Raw genomic sequence first — 13998 nt, 5'->3', positions numbered from 1 at the left:
AGTGCAAAAAAAAATGGCATGCATTGGAGGCAATTCTAATCCTTACTCCCCTTCAGATGTGGAGAGTTCTGGACATCAAAGCAGCTTTGCTTTTTACCATATTGGTTAAGAAAGAGAGTATGAAACAGGGAATCATATGAACAACATTCATTTCATGGTAGTGAGCAGCAGGTGGGAGCTGGGAAGGAAAGCGATTACAGAAGAGGGTAATTCATATGAATTGCCATGTGTTGCCCTACTCAGTGGTCCTGTGAGCGGACCAACTAGCAGGAGAGGATTACCTAGCAAGGGAGGACTACTAGGTCCAAGATTTATACATTACTGACTGAAAAAAGACTTTATGTTCCACATTGACTTAGGAGAATTTGAAATCCAGGCAGTGTTAGGAAGCTGTTTGCTTTCCATAACGTTGCTAGTGGAATATTTGATAACTATGCATAAGTAATTTACCTGCAGTGACATAATAGGTTTGGGGTGTGTTTGTTTTTTGACTTATTTATCCTCTGAAGTTTTCTTTAGAGATTAAAAGATAGCTTAAAGAGAGCAATTTCTGGCAGAGGTTGCAAGCCAGAGAGGCACCAGCTGCTGTTTTTACCATCTGTGGCCTTCTCATGCTCTTTCACCCATAATTGTCAGTGTCTTGTGTACAGAAGGCCTAGGCAGTCTCATACTACCCAAAAATCCAAACAGGTCTGTGCAGCGCCTAATTGCTTCAGACGGCAGCCTGCTCCCAGCAGCCGCCTTCCTGAGGGGCCTTCAGCACTTCCCGTGACGTGTCGAATACCAGGATGAGGCTGCCTAAATTACTGCAGGACATGCACAGTCAGCCTGACTGCTGGAAAGCACCAAAGCCTTTGAGTGCGTTTGCATTGACAGGACTTCTAAGTACCCAGTAGGTCTGGGCCCGTGACGGAGGGTGAGGCTGTGACCTGTGAAATTCTTCTGCCACCGCAACGAGGTGTGTGGCCCCCTTGGATGGAAAAGTTGATCTTTATTGGCCTGGAAGCCTTTGTTGCATTGCGAAGTGATAGGAAACGTTCCTGCTGAGATGGAAAAGGATTCTAATCTGATGGAAAAGTTGAGAATCATTGTGTTAAGTACGCTCTGAATTATTAACTACCCCAAGATGTGATTAGATTTCTGGCCAGTTGAAAGCCGCAAACCGGTGTATACAAAGCAAGGAAAATGGGTGTTGTAAGTAAAGCTGTGGGAAGTAAACAGCATTTTTGGTTTGCTCATTGAGGCATTTTTTAAATTATTTCAGATTGTCCTGAATAAGCAATTTGTCAAGATAAACAGGGGTTGCTTTCAATCAAATTGGATGCTTATTTGAATTCTAATGCTTTAAACCTATTTCAGCTCCTTTTACTGTAAATTTTACTAATTTTTTAATACAAACACAATTTAAAACATCAGAATGAAATTTATTAATGTATTTTCTTTATACTATTAGGCTACAACTGCTGCTTAAATTTGGTAAAGTTTGGGTGTCTTCCTGAACTCCTTGCCTCCACTGCCCGACTACATCTTTCTAGTGAAGAAACTGCTCTTACGTACGCAAACAGTCTACCTTTAGTTTGCTCTTGTTTATGCATACATAGTTGTGTTGTGGTAGCCTAATTGCTTCAGAGTGAGACAGTTCTTCAAACTGACAGTGACTGAATGAAATTAATCTTGCTGTAATTGTATCTCTGAATGTCGTGGCTACTACACGTGCTCTTACAGTGTATAATGCCTCAAATGAAACTGCAATTAGTATTTTTACGTAAGTGGAACAAAGTTACGCGTTACAGAGCTAGGGTCTTAGAGACTGCAGCTGGCCAATTTCTGCTTTCAAGACTGAGTTTAGCATTGACAAAGGTGAGCGGAACAGTGATTTGATAGATCTGCTACTATCAGAAGTAATAGTCCTCAGTTTTCACCCTAGTGCATGTGTTATATAGGCATCCAGTCGTTAAACAATTTTAAACAGCTTGTTAATTATACTTCATGGCTGACCCTGCCATTTCTAAATACAATAATGGAGTTTTAAAAGTTTAAAATTAAATGTGACATTGCAGAATAATTCAGCTAAAACATGTTTGCTCTGTACTCTAATTTTGTGTCGGCTTATTTCACAGCAGCTGTTTCCAGTCACATAGAATTTATCTATAGAATTATTTCTCTGGTTGGGTTGGGGGAAAACAAAGCAAATTAATATAACCTTCTAAATATGAGCAAATTTTAATGTGTCAGATTCGTTTCACTTTATCTTGTGCAGCTGTGCCTTAGTTTTGGTTTTAGTTAGCAGCAAAGAGTTGTCAAGCATCTCTAACCTCCTCTCAAAGGTATTAATTTCACACTGAATGCCACTTGTCTCTGGCTCTTCAAAAGCACATGCTAAATTTAAAGTGCCATTTATTTATATATATAACACAGGGGCCAGGAGAATAGCTGCTTGTAAATGAACTGTCTCACTCTTGGCTTTGTCATTTTAATTCATTTTTTGTGGAATAAGGTTCGACTTTTGCCGCAGTGATGCTGTGAAGGTTTCTGAAATCCCACACGAGGGAGTTTGTGTTGCTTTTCTCTTACCTGAGAAGCCTTACAAATTTTGGAAATGTGTTTTCTTAATGTAGCAAGGTATGAGTGAGCAGCATTATCAAGTGATTAATGGCAGCCCCAATGCCTGTTGTACCTGAACATAGACAAAAGAGACCTTCTATCACTATCACGAGACTGCAGAAGTAATTGTCCATTTCAACTTGCTTAACAGCCCTACTTCTGTCCTATTTTTTTCTTTTTTAGCATGGGATAAGTTTTGTGGTTTTTGCTTTTTCGTACTGAGGATCTGAAGTTTGCTATAAGCTGTTGGGAAGTGTTTTGTGGCTCTTGTGTGGATACTTCTGAATTAAATATCTAGTGCGTAGTTACTTGCAATTTCAAAGAAACTTGACTGGGTGAGCCACTGACTCCCACTGGGGAATTTGTTGTGTTGTCTCACCTGAATCAAATTCAAGATATAGTATGTTAGTGTTAATAAATCTTCATGCTGTGAAAGAATCTCAAAAATGAGAAGCCTTTTCTGCCTTGAAACTAGAAGCAACTGTAAAGGCATATATTGCAGCTGGAGTTCATCTGTTTCTCTTCCATAGACCTCTTATCCTTCACTGGGATAAGGATTTCTGCCATTTCTGTACTGCCAAGTTTGCCCTGACAGAAGTCTGTGTGGATGCAAAGCGTTTCCCATTCCCACTTTTAATGTGAGCAAAAGAGAAAAGAATTACAAGGCGGCAGCAGAAGTGTTTCTGAACTCTCCCATGTTGCCACAACTGGAGCAGCTATGTTTGTGCTCAAAAGTCTGTGCATCTTGTTTGAGCAGTGGTTCTTCTGAACCTCATATGGGTTAACAGTGTTCTCCATCAAAGACGAGCGCAGACTAAAGGGTTGGTGCTTAAAAGCAAGGGAGATGGATGTGTGTCCTGACGATTCCAGTCTCCAGTTGGTACTGCTCAGTGAAGTATGTGATGGTGGAGATGATGGTAAAAAAGAAACAAAATCAAAGCATGGAAGAGGGAGGGATTGTGGATAGTATTGTACACATAGCTAGTACTACGGGTGTTCTGCTTTGCAGTGCTCTGATAAGAGGATGAGTTAGCTAGGGGGATGTTGTCCTCACCAGCATCCTACTGTGTTGCTGCGAAGTGCCTAATGTGGCCACTGAACATAAGGAAGATACGGTTTCACCGAGGGCAGCTTTGCTGTAACCTGTGCAGCCCTGGCAAAACACGTCAGCCTATAAAAGACTGACTGTTGCAGTGTTGGTATGCTAGGACCCAGTATTCTTTCTAAATTTTGTGATTGTTTATGGACCTAATCCTCATTTATGTGCATTAAAGGTTTGTTGCATAAAAGAGGATGAGCATCAGACATTGTGATCCTGATTGAGAATAATATGTATAAAGTGAAATATATCAACTGCTTTTCTGAATGTCATCTTAAGTACAGAGCCCTAGAAAAATCCTTAATTGATGTGAAACTCTTTTAAGTAACTGATACATACACTTTTGAAAGGAAATCATTGTGAATGTTTAAAGTTGACTGTGGATGCTGATGCAGGTTGTGTTAAATACTTACCTGGTCATAAGTGTCCTGTCCTTGCAGTAGCTGTTCCCTAGCTTTCAGATTATTGGTTCATCAGAGAGTTGAGATTACAGGAGGACTGTTGTGCACTGTAATGAAGAAAATGAAAAAAATTATGCCATGTCATCTGTTGTTCTGTCCACTGAAATCTTTTTCAGTCCTTTGGGAGATGGATTAATCTCATCAAATGTATTCTACTTGAGAAGATTGAGAAATCACAAAACTATATGTTGTTAATGTACATGAAAATTAAGGGAAAGTTACTCCAAACTTGTAATACCTGAGAAAATACCCAGCACTATTTACTAATAAGTTAGGGAATTTAAGTGAAGTGTTACATAGATTTTAATATTCGTCTTTGGTTTGCTTTCTGTAGCTGGATTTTTTTGTCTGTATCACTGATACACACAAATCCAAGAAGCTGGCCAGCAAATTGGTGAACTTTAAAGTCATTGCTTTTTCTTCTGTGGTATCCTGTGATTTCTCCTATGTATGTTGCTTAACTCTTTCTCCATGTCAAGATACTGCCTAGCTAGCAAGCTGGGTAATGGAGTTATTTTTCTGACCCATGCTAGACCTAGAAACACAATTACTTTACTAGTAAATTCTATGTATAAATTGTGAGAGTAGGTTATGGCCCCAACTGAGCACTTAGCAATTTCTTCCTAGTGGATGATTTGGCTGTGTAAATGAGTGTAATCAAGTCCCATTTCAGCAAAAGTGTGCCTCTGAGCCAGCATATTAAAATATGTTCCAATTTTTCCTGATGTCTGACTTCATGTGACTGTATAAGTTTCCAGAATGAGGGGCCAAATTCTGATCTTCACATTAGAATTAGAATTATGAATTAGCCTGGAATATAGATTCTGTTCTATTTAACTGTAGCTTTGTGCAATATTCCAGATATATATACCCATTCACATACGCTTTATCAGAAAGAAAACACATCATCTGTCTTTTTTTAGTTTGCCTTTGATGTGCTTCATGCATTTCTTTGTGCTGCAACTATAGAAGTACCTTACTTGCATCATTTTCTTTCTCACCTGTCTTTTTTTTTTGTCTTCCTTTCTTCCCATGTTTTCAGTCAGTAGTGAACCTGATCAGTGAGCTACAGGAGCAGATGTGTAGACTGCAGCTGGAAATTAATAGTAGAATCCAAGAAAGAAAGTCTCAAGATAGGAAACCAGACTTGACACCTAATGGTCCTCAATCTAGTCCAAGATCAGTGGTAGAGACTCTCAGCCAGAAGAATTGTTCTCAGTGTGATGTACGAGAAGTACACCTTAGCAGATGCCTGTGTATTGCCTCTCCTCTTATCTTGCAGAAACTAAATTCCACTAACCAGAGCTATGTTGTGAATTATTGGCGTTAATCTTTGTGGCTTTCATTAGTGAAGAGTGAGGTGGTCATAAAAACTACCAAAAAAACCCCACACACACCCCAGACACCCCACCCCCGATTATTGGGACAAATTTGGTCACCATTGATATCTGTCTGCTAAAGCACAGATATCTGTAAGACCCAATCACCTCTTTCAGGTTTTTATGATTTTCATTTTACTTGTAGGTCTGTAGTACTGGTGTGGTGTGGGGGTTTTTTTGATTTTTGGATTTGTTTGTTTTTTCTTAGTTGAGATTTGTCTGTTTGATATGCAGCATGCTAGCATGGTTTGGTAGTTTGATAATTTTCCTCATGATAATGTCACCCTAGCTGTGCATGATGGTGCACCCTAACCAGTCCTCTGAACACAGATTATTAATTCCTGAATATCTTAAGACAGGTATAAAATACAGTTTCAGGTAAGACTATCTGAAATGTATCCTTTCTTTTTCTAATGATGATGTTAAAATGAATGGAAGGAGCCAGAATAAAAATAATCTGCTTGTACCTTTAAAATAGCAAATCCAACACATTTTTGTTTATTCTGACATTAGCGGTTACCAGAAAAGCATTTTTGAATTTACATTACGGATCCTAGTTGTATTTGATCAAAACTATGTCACATGTCAAACCAAAAGCTACTTTGCATAAATGGCTGTTGTGGTTTAACCCCAGCTGGTAACTAAGCTCCATGCAGCCACTCACTCACTTCCCCCCCAACCCAGTGGGATGGGGGAGAAAATTGAGAAAAAAAAAGTAAAACTCGTGGGTTGAGATAAGAACAGTTTAATAGAACAGAAAAGAAGAAACTAATAATGATAGTAGTAACAGTACTAAAATGACAATAATAATAATAAAAAGGATTGGAATATACAAAACAAGTGATGCACAATGCAATTGCTCACCCTCCCTTCCCAACTCCCCCCAGTTTATATACTGGGCACGACGTCACACGGTGTGGAATACCCCTTTGGCCAGTTTGGGTCAGCTGCCCTGGCTGTGTCCCCTCCCAATTTCTTGTGCCCCTCCAGCCTTCTTGCTGGCTGGGCATGAGAAGCTGAAAAATCCTTGACTTAGTATAAACACTACTTGGCAACAACTGAAAACATCAGTGTGTTATCAACATTCTTCTCATACTGAACCCAAAACATAGCACTATACCAGCTACTAGGAAGAGAATTAACTCTATCCCAGCCAAAACCAGGACAATGGCTTAAGTTTACTGAAGGTAGAATGATATGGTATGCCTGAAAAAGTCCATTTTAATATTTGCTTTTAAATCAGTTTGCTTTAGTTGCCACATCTCTTTGGTTAAAATCTGGATCCCCAGAACTCATTTTATAAGTAATCTGCTTGTGTTGTGAGGGATTTTTTCAGTAGTTTTTCTCTTAGGTTTATTTTACAAAAATAACTCATTTGGGTATGATGCCTATTTTGAAAATAGTGCTGTTGTTTCTGAGCTTGCCTCTGTCCAGAACTGATCAGTGAACTATTAGACTACAGTACAAGCTGCATATTGGAGAAACAACCTGAGAGTCAAATCTGGGAGTCATTCAAAATAAACGTTAATTTAATCCAAGATATTAGTGTGACTGTTTAATGTATATAATATACAGGATTCCAAAATTGGGTTATGCTTCCAAATTTTTCCCTTCCTCAGTTCATTTTAAGACATTTGGTCTCATCAGAGCTCCATCAAGGATTTAATAATACTGTCCTTCAGAATGAACAATAAGATATGGCTCTATCAAGGAAAGAGAGAAGGGACATTTAAGAGACAACTTTGTCCAAGGAACGGACGGAGAATGTTAGGAACCCTGGTTGGCTGCAGCTCTAGGCTGCATCAACTCAGTTTGCAAAGTGGCAAACATCAATGCTGAAAGTAGCATATTTGTAGTCATATTTGATCGTATGTGTATGGTATTAAATGGCTGTAACTTGCTAAATACTATTTAGTCTGAGTGTTATTTTTCTTGGTAAGTAGTTTAAACACCTCTTTGGGGAGAGGATTGTCACTTCCATTAAAGTTAGTAACCTTTTAGCACTGCATGTTTCTGCTTACTTTCTGGGGTGGCTGAAAAACAAAACAAAAAAACCAAACCAAAACAACAACCCAACCCACCCCAGAAAAACCCAATACTTAATGTTATATGAGATTGCAGTTGGGGATTTTTTTGGCTCATTTTCACTGAGACACATGACTTCACCAGGCTCAGCTATCTTCCTTAATATGACTAAGAAATTTATTCATAATTTCAAGTGGAGAGTTTGAGAAAGTAGTCCTTATCTCTCAATTCAGAATTGTTTTTGTCGTCTTAGACTAGGTCACAGTTTTTAATGTGGTGGTTCAGTGTTTGTGACTGTGTGGTTCATGCATGTCTTTAATTCAGGACTATGAAAAATTAATATCTACCAGGGAAATCTTACTTTTAGCTGCTGTTCTTCTTTTGCAGGGTTTGCTACAGGAACTTAGACACCTCAAAATTAAAGTAGAAGAACTGGAAAATGAAAGAAATCAATACGAGTGGAAATTAAAAGCAACTAAAGTAAGCAGAATACTTGGCATTTAGCAATGACAGACTTATTTCAGCTGGAAAGGCGTATGTTCCACTTCTCATCAATATTTACTTTTCTTATAATTGTCTTGTGTCAGGGCCTAGTATAAAGTCAAGTTTTCTTCAACCATCTTTGGAATAAATATTTTGGTTTAAATTTTTTGTGCCTTATTTTTGTGCCTTTTGCTCCCTCTATCTTCTACCTTTTTGTAATTCCTGTTTAAAAAACAAACAAACAAAAAAGGCATTTTGATTTACAAGAGACCTGTTCAGAGGAAAGGCTTCTTTGAAGGTTTTCTGTCTTTAATTGTGTAACGGTGACAAGCCTCTGCGGAATATGCTTTCCAGACTGAAGAGACATGCAAAACTGGTTGGGTGTTCACTTGCTATGGAATTTATTTTAATAGACATTAAGCCCGAAATACACCATTAGATCATCTGCTTTGACTTCGTGTATATCAAACTGCATAGCTGCCTTACACTTCTGTTGACCTTAAATCCTGGAAAGCTGTTGGATCATAATCTGGAGAAACTTGACATTTTAAACACTTAATAATTTTCTTCAGTAAATAATTTTTCTAGTTGAACATTTGCATTGTTAAACAGTTGCACTTTATGTCTAGTTTGAATTTTTAGCACTTTTCCACTAGGCTAAAAAGCACTTTATTATTTTTCCCTGTTGAGGTACACTTTTGTGCTGTAATCACATCTCCTTTGATTTGTGTAGTACTATGATCCCTATTCGTATGAATGACTGGATCATTGAGTTGTAGTTGGATCTTGAAAAACATTTCACATTATTAAACTGAGTTTTCTTTTTAATACTTGATAGCTTGATCCCAAAATGTCAGACATCTATTATTTGTATTAGCATTTCTTTCTTCAGAGAATTCTTGGATGAATATTGAAACGTTGCTATCATGTCTTTTTTCCTATTAAGATAATAGCTCTTGTATCCATGAAAATGTTTTCTCTGACATGGTGGATATGAACAGTCTTTGGGAAAATATTTTCTCAAGCAGTGTGTGGCCAGCTGCCAAGACAGATGAAGATTACGGAAAGTGTAGGAGTAGAACGAAAATAAGAAGAATTGTAAAACCTATTGAGTAAGAGAAGATGCAGGACTAGAAAGGATGAAGAGTACAGGGAAAGAGAGAGGAAGCAGAAGAATAACTGTAGAGATGACAGGAATGAGACATTAAAGGAAGAGGGCATTTAAAAGAGCTGTGAGATCAAATAGACGAGGGGAGGCAAATCCAAATCTGGTATTAAGAGGTCTGCAGCTTTTGTCTTCCTGTTGTTCCAGCTTCTTAGATGAGAAATTGGAATATTTCCATGGCTGGATATAAAAAGCATATTAGTCACTGGGAAGTGTTAGAGCCCTTCAGAGATGCAACAAGACAGATTCCTCTATTCCATATGGAATTGCAGGCAGAGTGGTGATCTTTTGCTGCCATCCAGCTGCTTGCTTCCTGATGAAAATAAGTCTGTGTATTACAGTAAATTAGTCCATGTTTTTCCCTGTTTGGATAATGTTGTTTGGTGTTTTGCATTTTCTCCTGCTTTATTTTAGTATTTTGAGAAACTGGTCACATTAGTGATTTTGTTTGTTTGTTTCCTTTTTTTTTGGTAACTGCAAGGAGGTTTGGTATGCTTTTGCTGAGGGAAATGCAGAATGTTGATACACAGAGGCTTTAAGGCTGCTGAAGAAAATCTTAATGAAGCTACTGACTTAAAGTATGCTGTTGACAGTTTTTCTCATAAATAGGAAAGAGATGAGAATCACTGTATTTCAAGCTGAACAATCACAGAATTCTTCTCCCTCTGTATTGTTGAGGTCTGTAATATGTGAATTCTATCCCAATCTAGTGGCAGCACAAATTGCAGTAAGTGTAAATGAACCACTGGTATTTTGTTGCACATATGTTGTTGTTTTCCAAACCATACTTTGCTTCTAGCCTATTTGCTGTAGTATCCGATGTGAGGAAGGACAGTTTTGTTATTCTGCTGAGAAGAGGGCTCAGCATTAATAGATTCTCAGTTATATTAACAAGTAGTAACTAGGATAAAAAATGCTTTGTTATCTTTTAGTGGTCTTCATGCAGAACTCAGGAGTTGCCCTATAATAGTCATTATTATATGACCAGCATTGTAGCATTGAGAGCTTTCCAGAGTTTCTTTACCTACATGAATCCTTTGAAAATTTTACCTTTCTGTAAGTCTCTCTTCTCCGAGAGCTAATTGCATTGGAAAAAGTGAGCTTCTGTAAAAGGAATAGGATAGTAACACCATGAAATATGTACGGTTGTTATAGTGTTTATGAAATGTCCTGAATTGGGAACAGGACATCAATCATAGTAAGGTGTTATACTTAGAAGTCTTCTAGTTCGTGGGAAAGAATCACAGAGAATCAGTGACGACGTTACTCTGAATTTGTTGTACTCTCTTTCAGGCTGAGATAGCCCAGCTTCAAGAGCAATTAGCTCTCAAGGATGCAGAAATAGAACGCTTACAATGTCAGCTATCTAGGACCTCATCACATAGTGAAGTGGCAGAAAGAGGTAAGAGGAGGGGAAATAAAATTAAAAATCCAAACCCCTACTTTAATTTCACTTTGGTAGCAGCTTGGCTCAGTATTTCAAAGAAATACAAGGACATACAAGAATGGACTTATAGAACTCATTTTGAGAGGAAAAATAGAGCAAATTTATTTTGTCTTCTGGTAGAGGCCCACAATCTAGAGGCAGCACAAATTGCAGTAGGTGTTCTAAAAGCACTGAAAATTTTTCTACTGGAATTTTATTTATAATTTGAAAGAGTCTTTGTAGTTCAGTAGGAATATATTTTTTGTGTATACCTTCAAAATTTCTTTGAAAAATCTTTACAGTTTCTATTTTTTAAGAAAAAAAAAATTGTCACAGTAGTAGCTAAGCATAATGTTTAAATGTCCAAACATTCTAAAACATAGTCATTGATTCACGTCTTTCCTTTCTTCAGGACTATATCTCATGTAGGCTCCCTCTCCCATGAAAGGTTGGGCCAGATGGTTTTTCAAGGTGCCTTCCAGTCTGGGCTGTTCTATGATTCTGTGATACTGCAGGTTTCTGTTTTAAATCTGCACTGTTGATACAGGTCAATGGCAAATAAACCAGTTTGTTTAGCCTTTGGTCTCAACCAGTCATGTCACAGTTCTCTGAAATATTGACTCCCTGGAGCTTCTGTCAATTGCTGGGCTGAGCAGTATGATATCAGTGACCTTTTTCTTCTATAATACTGACACTTATCCATGCAGGAATATTTGTGTGTAGTTTACCACAGTGCATCAGCTCAGCTGCACTAACTTCTTTTGTGGGTGTTAACTAACGCTTCCGAAGAGTGCCCTTGTTGATGTGACTCTTCAGGTGCTGTGCTACCTCTTTCTCGGGGCTTACCAAGAATCTCCTCACAGGGATTAATGCAGATATGTCTGTTCTAGAAGAGTCTGTATTTTGACTGTTGTTTATTCCAAAGAAGTGACTTAACATATACTTGGTGCTGATGTCACCACTCAGCTGCAGAGCTTGTGCATGTAGAGAACTGCATGTCTAACAGCAGTGTTTTGTAGAGGAACTCTTCTACTAATAGAATTTCATATTTTCTATGAGATTCCCAAATGATTTATGATATTTCAAAGGAGAGATAGTGGTATGACAATAAACGAATAGCTCAGCAACTTCTAGTAGCGTGTCTCTTCCTGTTCATGCTGAAGATGGGTGAAACTGTCCTTGATTCCAGTGGGAATAGGATCAAACCCTGCAGAGATTCTTTAGGCTACACTTAAGGAAACCACTTAAACTATATTTGAATGGAAACAGTATGCACCAGTAATAATTCTTCTGCAAATAAATTGCTGATGTATCAGATTTTTAGGTGGTCTTCTCAAATAAAGCTGAAAAATAATGTCAATGTACTTGTAGTATGCTAGAATGCATATTCTAATTAAATTGCAAAATTTATCTAATATGTGCTTTTTCTACATAATTTATTTGACTCTCACCATTTACCATCGTAGAGGAAGTTTATAGGAGAAGGCTAAAAGAAAAACGTAAGCCTTGCAATTCACTTTTGGCTTTATCTCACTGTTTCTTTCACACAAATTATAACTCAGATGCATTCTGCAGCAATAATTCAATGTTTGTTTAGATTTGGCTGTCTAATTGTAATATACGAGAGATTGCTTTCATTGCTTGCAGCAAGCAGACAGCTACTTGCCCTGTTTCGTAAGATTTGACTTCAGAAAAAAAAAAAAAATCAGAGGTTCACAAATCAGATAGTTGGACTTCAAATGGACGTTGTCAAGGCTAACAAAGCCAAAACTTAACCTTTACCTCTTTTTATTTGTACATATGTAAAATCCATTTAATATCTGGAAAGATGGCTTTAATTGGAAGCCAACTCCTTTGGAGGGAAAGGATTTGGGCTTTTTTTTAATCAGTGCAGTAAATTAAAAATAAAAAAAAACCAAACAGTCTGAATAAAAATGTTTCCAATGATGTTGTTATAAGTATTGTAAGTAAAGTTTGCTTTAATGTGCTTAAAAATACCTCGACACCAGTTCTTTTTGAAGTCTAATATTTGTAAAGAGAAATTAGTAGGACTGTGATTTGTTAATGGCTTTTTAAAAATCTTCCAATTGCTTCCCCACTGCCTGCTGGCTTCAGTTTTTGATTTGGCTGTGTCTCTGCATGTCTTGTTTTACTAAGTGTTCTCTTTTGCAAGAGAAATGTTTGCAAGGTTCATTTACATGTTTTAAAACTTAATCATTACAAGGTGTGTAATTTTCAGAATCACTACAAGAAAAACTAATTACAGTTTCTGTAAATAGTTTAGATATGACATTGTATGTTCAACATTTAGTTGTAAAACTTTTTTTTTTTAAAGATGCAGTATTGATTTTCTTTCTTCTCTCACTTCATGCCTGCCACATCTGTTTTTCATAGTCTTTTGTGAAACAAGTGGGTCTGTTTTAATGTCTAAGCATGAATTCCTTGAGTGGCGGTTACAACAGATAAACTGTTTCAGGTTCTGTCTCTATCATCTACACTTTAGGTGTACAGGTTAGTACTGGAGGACTTGCTAGGAATAGCGCGTAGAGAAGAAATGAAACGTTTGGTTCAGCAAAGTTAGGATGACACGATTAACAACCTCGTAAATTTTCAGAGAGTGTGTTTTAATTGATTTGACTATAACATTCCTGAATAACCTCTATCTTGTAACACTAAATTGTGTGTGAGGCAATTCTGTATTAGCTCTTGATGTAGATTTTAACTTAGTTATCCATGCTGAAATGTTTTAAGAAAAAAAGAATTTTACAAATTTTCCTTGTATCACACTAGTTCTTGTTATTTTTCATTTCTAAGTTTCATGAATGTCCTTGAACTACTTCTCATAAGCTGGTGAATGTTTTTCTCAGATGGAATATAATTAATTTTCAATGATACTTAAAATTATTTCCTTAAATATATAACAGCAAACACACTCTCATTTTTTGCAAAATAAACTTCAATGTTTTTCTTTTTTTTATTACTTGACTTTTAGAGTATAAAATAGTATTATGTAGCCTCTTATAATGAAAACCAGCACGTTTGTCTTGTGCGATGCTTTTAATAGTTCAGCTTTCGAAAAGCTCTAAGTTAAATGTAGTTTAAGAGTGCATTTGCCATGCCACTGACATGGTTTTGGTTACTCATAAGAACCTAAGGAGAGTATCACAAAACATGTATTGTTTACACTAAATAAAGCAAGCGTACTTTCCTTATAACATTTTAAAAACATTTTAGATCAAGAAGTTCAACGGTTGAAGATAGGAATGGAATCATTATTGGCTGCAAATGAAGAAAAGGTGAGAAAATAATCCTCGTTCCACATAATAAGAATGAAATGATGGTTTTGAATGTCTGAA

General features: G+C 37.1%; 1 protein-coding gene across 11 annotated transcripts in view; it reads left to right on the top strand.

Moving 5' to 3' along the window:
• PPFIBP2 (PPFIA binding protein 2) overlaps positions 1-13998 on the top strand; it is a 111124-nt gene that overhangs the window by 71955 nt on the left and 25171 nt on the right. For 9 of the 11 annotated variants that reach the window (XM_030039555.2, XM_030039557.2, XM_030039554.1 and 6 more), the window contains 4 exons: positions 7956-8048; positions 10510-10618; positions 12109-12141; positions 13877-13938. In XM_030039555.2, coding sequence (XP_029895415.1) covers positions 7956-8048; positions 10510-10618; positions 12109-12141; positions 13877-13938 — 297 coding nt within the window. The remainder of the gene's footprint in view (positions 1-7955; positions 8049-10509; positions 10619-12108; positions 12142-13876; positions 13939-13998) is intronic. The other 2 variants (XM_030039558.2, XM_030039563.2) reach the window with 1 other exon arrangement.

Source organism: Aquila chrysaetos, chromosome 16, assembly GCF_900496995.4.
Source record: "Aquila chrysaetos chrysaetos chromosome 16, bAquChr1.4, whole genome shotgun sequence".
In the NCBI taxonomy this organism is placed as follows: domain Eukaryota; kingdom Metazoa; phylum Chordata; class Aves; order Accipitriformes; family Accipitridae; genus Aquila; species Aquila chrysaetos.
Note: the sequence above shows the minus strand (reverse complement) of the source record. Positions and strands in the feature narration are given on the sequence as shown.